At 31.1% G+C, this 13605-nt stretch overlaps 1 protein-coding gene across 1 annotated transcript; it reads right to left on the bottom strand.

Annotated features, from left to right (window-relative positions):
• Nucleotides 1-2253: 2253 nt before the first annotated feature.
• Nucleotides 2254-12324, bottom strand: LOC146533359 (facilitated trehalose transporter Tret1-like). The gene is made up of 8 exons (XM_085195164.1): nt 12044-12324; nt 8374-8603; nt 7995-8165; nt 7502-7654; nt 6229-6358; nt 4326-4561; nt 3805-3999; nt 2254-3180 (listed from the first exon to the last, which is right to left on the bottom strand). The coding sequence occupies exons 1-8, from the start codon at nt 12126-12128 to the stop codon at nt 2929-2931; spliced, it is 1452 nt and encodes a 483-aa protein (XP_085051290.1). The 5' UTR covers nt 12129-12324; the 3' UTR covers nt 2254-2928.
• Nucleotides 12325-13605: the final 1281 nt, after the last annotated feature.

Raw genomic sequence — 13605 nt, 5'->3', positions numbered from 1 at the left:
ATATTATATATATATATATATATATATATAATATTTATGTTATAATGCATTGGGGAAGGCCTATGTCCAACAGTAGACAAAAGATGGCTGTTGATGATGATGATGATGATGATGATAATGCATCCGAAAGTTGTTTATATATTTAATTATAATCTTATTTTTAAATAACAGTTTAAGAAACATATAAATATTTTTTTAGGAATGTAACACATTTCTAATAGAATTTTATCTAGTATATATAATAATTAAGCACTCCTTTCTATCTGTGTTTATGTTTGGTTCTAACATTTGTTTCAACATTATAATGTTGGATCAATCATTATTTCCAACATATGTATATAAATACAGAAAAATAACTCATATCTAATATTATATAAGGAATTTTTAATTGATTGTGGCCAAATATTTTGACAGGTGGTCTTACTACATTTTGATCTTTTCTTTATTTTTATATTTAAATAATCTGTCAGTTTTCGCGAAAATTTACGTTTTTTATTAATATTATGTTTGCTCAGAACTGCGATTTATCTACAGAATTAAAGATTTATGTTTATAAGTTATTTCACTTAAGTGTTGCCAACTTGGAAATATATATTGTTTTGCTTTTATTAATAATTGCTCTTTTTTGTTTCTTAATATCCGGAATTATTATTTCTCTAATACGTGAACAAAACTGCGTGAAAATGTGAATTTATTTAAAAAATAAATAATTATTTATGATTTTATATTTAAGATATAGGTTATTAACTATATATTGATATGAATTGTTTTCTTTAGGGAACGTTTTAGTATTACATAGCGCAACGAGTAAACTATTATTAATAACGTTTTTATTATATAGTTTGAAAGGATAAAGAAAGGAAAAAATCTCATAAGATGCTAACCCTCTTCCGTATTGTATACAGTCACTGTTGTTTTTTCTTAACAAAATAAAACAAATATTATATTTAAATTCATATTTTCATTTCTTCACTCTGGTGTCGAGGCAAAGCGCGGCATTGAGTTGAGCACTCAACACGCTATGCCTTCCGAATTCTGCAGAAAGTGGGGCCTAGCCTGCTGTGTTCGGGATACAGCGTGAAGTTAATTTATTTTTAAATAAAAATATCAATAGTAGTCAGTGAGAAATTTATTTGCGGAGCCCAGGACTAGTAGTCGTTTATCAAAATATTTAAATTAATCCCTTAATTGTATCATACGTAATAAAAAATACAATTCTAATCTAAACGTTATCTAATACTGGAATGGTCCCTTATGTCTATAATTAAGTGTAAAAGAGATAGCACTATATATTTTTTTTTTGTTGACATATATAAGGATTATTAGGAATTGATATAATGTGTTGGACCATATTTAAAGAAAAACTATTTTATTCTATTATATTTTTATTTATCTTCATATAATATTTATTTCTAAATACTTAAGAAATACCAAAATGAATTGATATTTTTTAATATGTATAAATCAAAATATTTTTAATTGTAACAACATTTTTGTTTGGCCTTTCGACCATTTTTTTTAGCTACATATTTTAAAATGTCATTGAATGTACAACATCTTGGAAAATGTCAAATTGGCGTTTATTTTTCTTATTTAAATGTCATTTAAAGCTTATATAACATTAAACTTTTAAAATAATAATTTTTCGCAACATAATTATGATAAAAAAACAGTCGTAAAATATTATAATTTCCTAGATGTTGTACAGTTCATGGCAGCTTGTCTTTTATTTTGAAGAAACTTCCAGAATATTATAAGAAGTTATATTTAATAGTTGTATAAAATATAGAAAAATAATGTTTGTATAAATATTGTTTTTACTAGTCCTTACTTAAGTTCACGTAAGTTTTTTTAAATTCACTGTTTTCTCAACAGACAGTAAGTTGTCAAGGATAAGTCTAGTAGTATACAGATATTTTATAAAAAATAAAAAAAATAATAAAAAAAATGCTTTTTGTAAACTAGGCTTGGTTATTTATTAAAATAAGTAAATCTTGTAATGTTTGTTTTATTTTTTATTCTCCTGAAATATTTTTTTTGGATGTGAATTATTGCAGTTTTGTACCTAGTGTTAAAACTATACTGTAATAATAATTGTATCATAAGGTCATTTTGTTATAGAGCATTGTTTTTGCTTGGCGGAATTAAACGTCACATTTTTATAACAATTTGGGTTAGTTAAAAAAGTGGATGCAAAAGGCAATCTCTGTTTCACATAATTTTAAATAAAGGTAAAAAAACAAAAACATCAAACCGTTTGGAGTATGTTTTAATTAACAATCACAATTTATTTTCAGAATATCTGAAAGTCCTATATTTAATATTTACACTTATTTATTAACTTATAATATTTAACTATTAAAATAATACAATAATAATTATTATTTAAAATTAAAGCAATTTTTTCTAATTTATCTTACTTAAAAATCGTATAACGTTTTTTAACTTATTATCAAATGACTTGAATTAAAGTACTATCACTGCGTAATAATGCTGAAGTTAACCCTTAAATGCTGTGTTTTTTAATATTAACAATATTTTAATAGTAAATCAATCAAAATGATAACTCTCTTTCTCCATTAAAACCCTTTTTCTAACAAACAATCACTTTTTTTTTGGGTAACAAAATTTCAATATTATATTTTTTAATAATCTAAATTTGGAAGTAAAAGTTTTTTTAAATATAGTTGAATTGTAACTTATAATATTATTTGCTATACAAAAATAAATATGATTGATGATAGTGTTTATTTTCTTATTAAACCGGTAGTTTATTAACATAATTAAAGATATTGCTCAATTTATCTTATGGGAAGTGTATGGCAACATTATAAAAAACGGACAAAAGGCGATTAATAGAATAATCGAATAAAATCGATAACTTTTTAAAAAATCACGCTTTTAAGGGCATATTAAAACTATTAGGAACTACGCATTGTTTTCGACATCTTTTTTCTCTTTTTTTCCTTCTAAATCAGCATAAATATCTTCAAGACTTCTCATTTTAGTTTCTGGTACACAGAATATTAAATAGAACACGTTGCTTAAGCAGATCACGCTGAAAATCCAGAATGTGGAATAGTATCCGATCCAAGAGTTCAAGGGAGCGAATAACTTTAGTAAAGCGAAGTCTGTGCCTAGCGATATGGCTATTATGAGGGTCGCCACTGTGCCTCGGAGCTGAAAAAGAAATTTATATATTAATTTATAAAGAACGGTCCGTCGTGGCGCAGCGTATGAAAAACATCGACTATGATAACGGTAGTCTATAAATAAGTAATAAGTGTTCTAATATATTTTTGCTTATCTTAGAATCAATACTTATGGAGAAATAGAACTATACCAAGTAAATACAAACATTATAGCACTGATAAACCGACAGATAAGAAATATGATTCTATTTGACTATTTTCTGGACAGTTAGGTATTTTCCAACTGACTCCCCCCTTAATATAAAAGAATCCACGTCACGTTTTCCTGTATACGATAGGTAGAGAGAACTCAATATTAGGACACACTGTTCCAAAATTTTCGAGACATTCCATGTTGGGTGGTGGAACTCAACGCTGCGCTCTGTTTTCTTACCAAAGCCAGGAAATGAAAATATTTTTTTCCTCTACATAGGAATTGGACTCACAATCGTCGCGATTAATCACCTGCTCTGCCACAGTTATCTTTTACTATAATAAAATTAAACCTATTATACTCGCGTTATAACACCGATAAAAACTTAAGCAATTTCACTTTAACCAGAACAATATAGCTACAATATAAAGAAATCAACAAAATGAAAAGTCAAATTACCTGAAAACTGAACATTTCAGTCATAATAACAAAAGGCAGTGGCTGCAAGCCGGAGGCGTCAGCGAATATGCAGATACACAAGGCTACGATGGGCACCCAGCCTGGCATGAAGATATCTATACTTTGCAGGTAGAACCAGACCCCGAGTAAACACATGCTGAAGCCGGCGACTACGCTTGTTATTGCTAGCAGTGGCTGGAAGAAATCAAATTATTTATTAGAATTAAAATTTTCATAGTTTTTATTTATAGAAATAGTTTATATAATTAGCTATACTTGCAACAATAAAATGTTTAATGATGTGGTAAAAATAAACTAAAGCAGTAAAGCCTTTCCGCCACTCGATACGCGATAATTGGTCTGAAAATGGAGAACGAAAGTGTTTTAATAAGCAACAAAGTGTCTTAACACTACGTCCCCAGGTTCCTTCTGTTCAATTTTCTGTTTCCTAGGATATAGGATTGTGTGAAAGTTCTGAAAAACACATAAGTAATTCTTGAAACAAAAAAATTTAAACCTACCTTCCTCCCAGCCCTATCAACAAGCTGGCACGCCAAAAAGGACCCAATGATCTGTACGACAGCTAACAAAATCGATTGTTTATTCGGCGACAAGGCGATGCTAGTACCGGGTACTTTTCCCGCTTCAGCGAATATATGGCTGGCGTAGACCAGGACTGCAATACAGCCGCAGAATTCACGTGTCAGGTTCACAGTCAGAGCTACCCAGAAGGCTTTTCTCGTGACTTTATCGGAAACTGTAAAATAATTTTTTTTTTGTTAATTCTCTAATGGCAAAAGAAATCAATATGTCGAAGTAGTAAATAAAAATGTTTTATAAATATATAATTATTTTGAAAATAGGAAACGGAATGTCTTAGTACTAGGTTCCCTCTGTTTATCCTGCTATTGGCGAGATACAGCGTGATATTTAACTATGTAAAGGATTGAAGAGGAACTATTTGTATACTCATGTATAATAATAACATATAAATATAATACATAATCAGAGAACAAAAATATTTAAGGGAAGCTTAGCAATTAAAGATAAAAATAATTAAAACGCTGTCCAATAAAGTTTGCGCTAACAATTTAAAATAGTGAAAATGTAGCGAAAATTTTATTTCATACCATAAGGTGCATATATAAACAATATAAAACGTAAAAAAAACAACAAGCAATTTCTTTAAAATAATACTTAAACAGAAACAAATAAAACTTTTTTCCATCTATGAATGACGCATATGACCCACCAATTGACACTAAAACGCCATTTGACACCCAAACGATTAGAGGAACCCAATTAAAGATGGAATTGAAAATGATGGTATCAAGGTCTCGACGCCAATTGAAACAAATAAATTTGTTTTGAAAACAATTTTTTTTCGTTTGTATCCGCATGTTATTTAGGACAGGAGTATTTGATTTCACTTAAGTAGCTGGTCTAGGGAAATTTAGGGCGAAGGTCTGTGGAGATGAGTTTTAATTTACGTGGTCTTAGTAAAATTGTATAGAAGCCTCTAGAATGTAGGCCAGGGTTTCCCGAATTTGGGTTGGGGGTATGTTGGGACAAATGGTGATTTTTTTGGAAAATTTGTAATCTTTTTAATTAACATGAAATAACATTAATTAACATAGTGTGCTAAATAGAAATATGGGTGTATCGAGAGATATTTTCCAGGCGAGGCCTAGACTTTGAACAAATCTACTGGTATACTTAAAGGGTTTAATTTTCCAGGGATGATTTTTTTGTTAGTAGCATTTTTGGGATAGGTTCAAGATTAGACTTGGATGGGCACAGCCCACCTGATCCCCCTTATCCCTAAGCCTATGCATAGAAACGATTAACGTCACGTAATATAGCTTATGGGCTTCTTTGATAAATGAAGTATATAACAAATAGTTAAGTTAACAAATAGTTAGAGATTAGCTCGTTCAACCAAACAAACTCTTCAGCTGTATTAATATCAATAATATAGTCAATTAGTTTGCACGTGTCTCATTAAATAATATGATGGTCATGGGTTCAAACTTGGGGGCTATATATTGATTATAAGAGTGACGAAATGAAAAGATTTAATAATATGTCATTCACCCAAGTGGGAATTGAACCCGCAATCCTCACGTTTACAGTCGCTCCCTTGTGCCATTGGCCTCAAACTTTTTCTAATTTCTTAAACTAATTTATGATTTTTATTTAAAGAAACAGCCAGAGCCCTATTACATCATAAGTGTTTCCCAATATTTTAACAGATTTTCTTGACTTTTTCAACGAAAAAACTTTTTTTTTTAATTTACGACACTCGCATAAAATATATTTTCAGTTTACTACTTTAGTTATATCGCTATTTTTATTACTTTTTTTATATTAATATATTTTTTATGTTAAGATATAAAAAAAAACCAACATTTTCCCAATACTTACATAATAATTTGGGAGAGAATTTGGGTTCGCTGGCGGTTTGCGTCTCCATCACGAGGCGGTCCACTTCTTCCGTGATGGACTTGTCAGTCGGCGGCAGAGAACGGAGCCAGCCGAGGACTTTTGCTGTTTCCTTCAAAAATAACCATAAATTAGCTTAAGAAATAAAAAAAATATTTAAAAGTTATCATGGTTTTCATGGCAAGATTTGTGTTGTGAAAATATTGTATTGGCATGGGTTTTGGGAACGGGAATATAGTCAAATAGTATATATAGTATATATATATTTTATCTTAGAAAACATCTTGAGGCCAGTCGTGACTCAGGGGCACAAGTGTATGATTATAAACGCAAAAGGTTGTGGGTTCGATTTCCACCGGGAGAAATATTTAATATTTTCATTTCTTCGCTCTTGTAACGAGGCTAACGCGGAATAGAGTTCCGCCACTCAATACATAATGCCTTTAGATTTCGACGAAAAGTGGGGAACGGAAGTGTTTTAATGGGAACGGTTCCCTCTGCCCACCATGCTACGTGAGCGATACAGTGTGAAGCTTTAAAAGACATGTCTGACAGTAAATGCCACGGTTATGGGTTTGAATTCCATTAACTAGAATTATTATTAATATATAGGTATAGTACAGTCGTTTCAATTCGTCCCTCACCATTAATTTTCCTTTAAAATATTTAATTACAGTAAGAATCTTCTCTTGCTTGGGAACTTAATAAAACAGACGTGTGGAAGAAAATCGATTAACATTTATGAAAAAAAAAATATATTTTCCACTTTTTTTAGTTAAATGCAATTGTGTCATTTAATTGGAGTCATTGTTGTGAATGTCATTATTGTAATTACAAAACGAGAAAAATTACATATTACAAGTTATTGAAAGGCAATTTGTGTTAAATGATGTAACATAACAGGGGGGCAGAGGTAACCTAAGAACGTAGTATTAAAACAATTCGTTCCCATTACGACATTTCCGTTCCCGCTTTCTGTTCTCGCTTTCCGCTCTTTGCCTCGTTACCAAAGAGAAAATGAAAATATAATATATTTCATTAAAGTAAGTAAAATCTTGTACCCTCCTGTAATTTTGAGGATTTTATACCCTATCGTATTCAAAATAATAAGATTGAGATCATTCAAAAATTGTAATAATTCAGTACTTTTTATTCTCAATAAGATCACGCAATAAATTCACTTATTTCAGAGCAATTGAATTTGTACCTGCAACTACTTCAAATTAGTATTGTACTTAATATTTAAGGAACTTACCTCATTCTTTCCACATTTAATTAGGTAAGACGGTGTTTCAGGAAGTTTGAGTAAAATGCAAAAGTGAATCAGTGGTACCGCCAAAAGTATCCATAGCACAGTGCGGAAAGGTAAGAGGTCCCCCAATATGAACACGACCAGGTTACCCATCGTCTGTGAACAGAAAAATATTATATTTTGGTTTACTAAGGAACTCGATAGTCAAAAAATATTTTTTTCAGCTTCATACTGTATCCTGTAAATAGCAAGGTATGCAGAGGGGAATGTAGTGTTAAGTCACTCTGTTCTCCAATTTTCCATGAAATTTTAGAAACATTACATGAACGGTGGTGGAACTCAACGGCGGACATTGCCATGTTACAAGAACGAAGAAATAAAAAAATATATTTCCTCGAGTGGGAATAGAGCCTATGTTTAAAGTCACACGCTTTTGCCCCTCGTCACGACAGCTTCAAATCAAAAAACTATACTTATAGCAAAAACAAAAACAAACCTGTGAAAATATAACAAACGTCCCCGTCATACCCCTTATACTGTCTTCACTTATCTCCTTCACGTACAAGGGGCAGACGCAGAAGGCCCCGCCCGAACCGAAGCCGATGAATGCGCGTGCGCCGATCAGGGCTATAGGATGCGCACATATTAGCTTTATTGCCCAGCCGATCTGTAATATTAGACAAAATTAATCTTAAAGTGAGGTAAAAGATAATGGATTTGTATTATATTAAATTTTATAAAATTTTTTCACGCCATGTTTATTGTAGAGGGAAAATATATTTTTATTTCTTTTTTTAGTTCCTGAGATTAACTAAAGAAAGCAATCAAAAGATTAAGGATACCTATTCTTATCAACAAAGGAAAACTGAACTTACCGCTATAGGTATAGACGCGAACAGCAATGCATTTTTCCTTCCAAACTTATCAGCTGCTACTCCATACAAGAATACCGCTATGGGGGCAAATATGAACATAATTGATGCCATCCATGACACGTCTTCTTCAGTTAGAGGGCTTTTTGAAGGGGATTCTTCACTCATAAGAAGGGCTTTATTGGGTGAAATCCATCCCATTGCCGTTCCGTAGGACAAGATGGGTAGGCATACTGTAACAAATATAAAAAAGAAATTAGATTAAAAACGATCCTGAAGGCATCGAATTTGAAGCCGCCGTGGCCCAGTGGCACAGAGTGTGATTGTAAAGCAAACGGTTTTGTGTTCGATTCCTAATAGCAGGAAAGAATTATTGAATATTGTCATTTGTTAATTCCGGTAACAAAATAAAGCGTAGCGTTCAGTTCTGCCACACAATATGCAAGATCTTGAAAGTTGGGCGTGAACTGGGTAACGGATTTTTTTAACTCTAGATGTTTGCCTAGAATCCTCCCAGAGTAGATACTCTTTTTAGAGAGAAAAATAAAAACTGACGTACAAGAGTTTTTTTCGGGTCTTCCTGAAAAGGGCAAGTTATAAAACATAGAATAATTTATAGATAGAATAATTTTTCAAATAAAAAAAATATAAGAATCACGTATATAAATAGTAATAAACGTTGAATTACTATTATTAGGAGAAACGGATAGAATAATTTTCTATGGCCATAAATTTAATTATCATATTCATATTAAAAAAGTACTAAAAAGGGGGAAATACCCATACACAATGGGTTATAAATATGCACACTGATCACCTATTAACGTGCCCATTTCATGAAAGCTGCAAACTATGTCACTCGACTGCAGCAACAAGTATGAATTATCGCTTACTGTTCTTATTCTAATAATAGATTTATATATTTTTTAGTTTTCAGAAATTTGTTTAGTCATCTTTGTTGTCACGTCAGTATAATTATTTAAATAGCATATTCTTTTGAATAAGTTATTATTCGACTTACGATAGGAATTGCGTAGAAACTGATAGGTTTATCAGTCTATCATCTATGTATGTTTGTTTGGTGTTATGTAGTATGTAGAGAACAATGAGTTGACTAATTTAGATGTTTTTTGGGTCAATTGATTCGTCTTAATTTTGCGAGTGTCACTAACGAAGCCGGGGGCAGGGGCACAAGCGTGCGACTGTAAACGAAACGGTTGTGGGTTCGATTTCCACTCGAAGGAATGAAATATATAATATTTTCATTCGCTTTAATAACCAGGCAAAGCGCGGTGTTGTGTCCTGCCACTTTACACGCAATGTCTCAATAAATCCGGGAAAAATCAAAAACTGTATCAAATGAGTATATCGGATCGAGTTTAGTATTATCATAGCGAAGTCTATAATACTAATATTTTAAAAAATAAAAAAAATCTACTGCATGAACAAAAACTTAAAATAAATCAAGTTTATTAAGACGCTTCCGTTCCCCACTTCCTGAATTCTGTAGATTGTGTGTTGAGATGCGGAACTAACGAAGTATCTCAACATTAGGTTCCCAGGTTCCCTCTGCCTGTCCTGCTATGTGCGGGATACAACATAAAGTTACTCCGATTAGCAATTTGAACTTCCCAAAATGAAGTCAAGAAAATCCCCTCCTTTCATTTCACTAGATGAAGCCATTCATTTTATAAATAGTACGAGGAAACCCCGTGTTTATTTAAGAAGAAATAGTAAGCACGTGTCTTAAATAATATTGTACGAACTATTTGGCATCGTCTCATGAAACATGAAGTTGTTATAATTTGTATGGGGAATAGAATATATAGAGTTTATATATATATTTTTTTTTGTTTTTTGGTATATTAAAGTAATGTTTGATATTTTGTTAAGGGAAGAAATGAGAACTAGTCCAAAAAAGTTTTAATATTTAGATTTAGAACGTCTAGATGTTTGGAGATGTTTGGAAATGAGTTGCTCTATTTCTAAGTTAAAATTGTTAATTGTGATTTATAACAAATGTTGGCATTTAAAAAGAGTGGCCATGAGTTTCTTTGCCTGTATCTTCTCATGAGCTCAACCATTTGAACGGGCTTTTTTCAAGTCAAAATTGCACATTTTTTTTGGTTATTTTGTTTTCCATTTTTTTTTATCTTTTATGACATGTCCAAGTGAATGTTAAGCATTTTTATGGAATAAAGATATTTTGACTTTGACTTTGACTTATAAAAGATCCCAAAATAAAATAAATGAATAATTAAATAATTAAAATAAAGAACACACATTCACACACTCATTTTAAAGTAATGACGCGCTTTATCTTGTTTATTGTAAATAATTTATGACCGTTTAGTGGTCGTTAAATTTTCTTAACAATAAATACCGCATCTATTCTCAAGTGCATCTTAGGTGAGATTTCTAATTAAAAATAGATTTCACGGGAGTTTTGTCCGGAAGTTTATCTAAGTTCGTTTGAGGAAAATAAATATATAATTTATAGTTTTTAAAAAATTTAGAAAGAAATTGACAATGTTTAAATAAATTACAAAAATAAATTTTTGGTTGAAATAATTATTTTTTTCAAATGCAATTGTATTTTTTTCTTGTATTATATAAATAAGTTTTTTAATTTTATTTTTTGTTTTTATACCAATGTGATATCAAAAATATCGTGTATGAAGAACAATGAAAGCATACCTAGCTCTTACTTTGTTTTGTTTTCATGGCAACGAAAAACATTTGTTTTTAAATTTCCTTTAATATATTGCATAAGGGTGCGCGTGTAACTGTGACAGGTTGTGGGTTCGATTCTCACTCGAGGAAATGAAATATAAATATTTTTATTTCTTCATTTCTTTAACGATGCAAGCTGCAGCGTCAAGATCTCAACAATCCCTCCAGAATTCAGCGAAAAAAGGAAAGTGGAATGTCTTACAAATAGGTTCTCAGTTTCCCTCTGCCTACCCTGCTATATTCTACATACACGGCGAGGAAAAAATACAAAAAAAAAGCGAGAAATAATGACTTTAAGTCGAATTCGGAGTAAGTCATTCATTACAGTTTCTCTGAACTCTGAACTACATACGAGTATCTGTGCCCTCTTTCACGTATAACAATCTCAATTAGCGCTATATTTTTCTCAGTTTATTAAAACCAAGCCGAGAATGTCTTGTGACATAATATAAGACGTAAGTTTATAATTTGAATTTTAATCGTTTTAAAATAATTTTAGAAATTATACTAGATTATCTTTTATTCTTTTACCTTAATTTACATTTTGCGAAAAAAAAATACCGATGTCAATCGTTTATCTCACAAAAGCTTTTTATTTCACATACCATAGAGCGAAAAAGAAAATAGTTTCTCGAGAGGGGATGGAACCTATAACCATTGCTTGTACATTTGGATGCTGTTCCATTGCGCCATGATTGATTTCAAGACAAAAGGATCCCATTAGGACACTTCCTTTCTCTATTTTTCGGCGATTTTTTTGATAATTAATAATTAAAGTAGAGTTTTTAAAGTTAAAATGATTATGGATTCTATTTCTATTTGATTTCGTATATTATATTTATAAAATATCTCCATTTCTAGGATCATCATGTTAGGTTTAAAGTAGAAAGTGGAACACACTGTATACAGCGCGAAATAAATTAAAAAAAATAATACTCACCAAAAATAGATATTAAAATTTGATTATGTTTACTACCACTTTTCACTGTTTTTTCCGCGTTAATTTTATACATTTTGTTCACCATTTTGGAAAAATCACTTCTTATATATTATGGCACAGATAACAAAATAAAAATAAATTAAAAAAATAAAAACAATATTTAAAAAATATAACTTATATTTTAATTTAAAATATGTTTTGTTTAAAAATTAAAACTTTTTAAATCATTTATTTTAACTTGCCGCACTAGCGCTAGTGTCACATGCGCTTGCGCACTGACGGGGTAGTAAAATACTCACTCATATATATACGAGATCGTTTTTTAAATATAATATCGATTTGGCACTGTTTAATTGGGAAAGCATCTGCGTAGGTATTTCAGTTTGTTTTTTCCTGTTACTTAATAAATAGGGATAGTAAAGTTTAGTTTATAAATAGTTTTTATAAGATACGTTCTAAAATGCTAATGCGACTTTCGTTATTTATTTCCTTGTTACAATTTTGGATGTTTTTGTTGGGAGTTTCGCTCGAATTGGAAAGAAAGTAGATAGGACCTGGTGGTTCTGCACTTTCCACTTCTTTAGACACCTAACGCAAAAGTTTTTTTGCCTAGCAACCTTGTGTTAAGACACTCCGTTCCCCACTTCCCGCCGATTTCTGGAAGCATTGCCTATTGAGTGGCGGAATCGAACTCACAACCTGCCGCACGACTGCTCTCATAATTACGTAATTTTTAATATAATCATTCCTTCGTAGGTTAAGATCGAGCATTCAACCATAGCAAGTAGTCAATCAGTAAAACACTATTCTACTGTTCCACACTGATATATGTAAAACTAAATAAAAGTAATGTTTAATTTTTTTTTGTATACATTTCATAAACATTTCAGCGTAACGGGATTGGAACCTGCTCCTCTTGTTTACCGTCCAAGCGCTCTGAAAACTAAACCTTACCTTGTAAACAAGCTACGTCGAAATTCTAAAAAGTTTATTGAAAGTAGTGGACAGAACGCGTAAACGGTTTCAAATTTAAATCCCGTTACATAAAAATTTTTACGTTTGCTAAAAAAAGTATTTTTCTTTCCTAAGCGTGGACAAACGCTAAAAATGTTAAAAAATGATTATGTATATGCATTCTGCTAGCAAAAACACGGCGTTTATCTGCGCAACTCACCAACACCGCGCTTTGCCTCGTTTACTAGAGCGATAAATCGTTTCCTCCAGTGGAAATCGAACCCACTTCCCCACGACTCGCCTCAGTAAGATAAGTTGAGATAAATTGACTTTTTCTAATAAGTTTTCCTTAAAAGGAACATAATACTGACGACAGCTTCCAAGAAAATCTATTACAAGCGTTTATTAATTTCTGGCAATCGCTATATACTTAGTGGGGTTTATTTAAATTATTTTATTATATCATTATCCGTATCTCAATTAGAATTTTATTATAAACGTATAAATTAATATATTTGGCTGCATTTATGTGACTACTTAAGGGTTCGATTCCCACTAAGAAAAATCTAATTATTTTAATTTCTGTGCCCCAGTAATGAGACAAGCGC

Source organism: Heliconius melpomene, chromosome 12 (assembly GCF_056956725.1).
Source record: "Heliconius melpomene rosina isolate 202511_hmr_F chromosome 12, ASM5695672v1, whole genome shotgun sequence".
NCBI lineage: Eukaryota > Metazoa > Arthropoda > Insecta > Lepidoptera > Nymphalidae > Heliconius > Heliconius melpomene.
Note: the sequence above shows the minus strand (reverse complement) of the source record. Positions and strands in the feature narration are given on the sequence as shown.

Coding starts and splice junctions, on each gene's coding strand:
- LOC146533359 (XM_085195164.1), bottom strand. CDS start 12,128: ATGGTGAACAAAATGTATAAAATTAACGCGGAAAAAACAGTGAAAAGT. Junction 8,166..8,373: donor TCGCGTCTATACCTATAGCG/GTAAGTTCAGTT, acceptor CTAATATTACAG/ATCGGCTGGGCAATAAAGCT. Junction 3,181..3,804: donor CTGAAATGTTCAGTTTTCAG/GTAATTTGACTT, acceptor TTTCTTTTTCAG/CTCCGAGGCACAGTGGCGAC.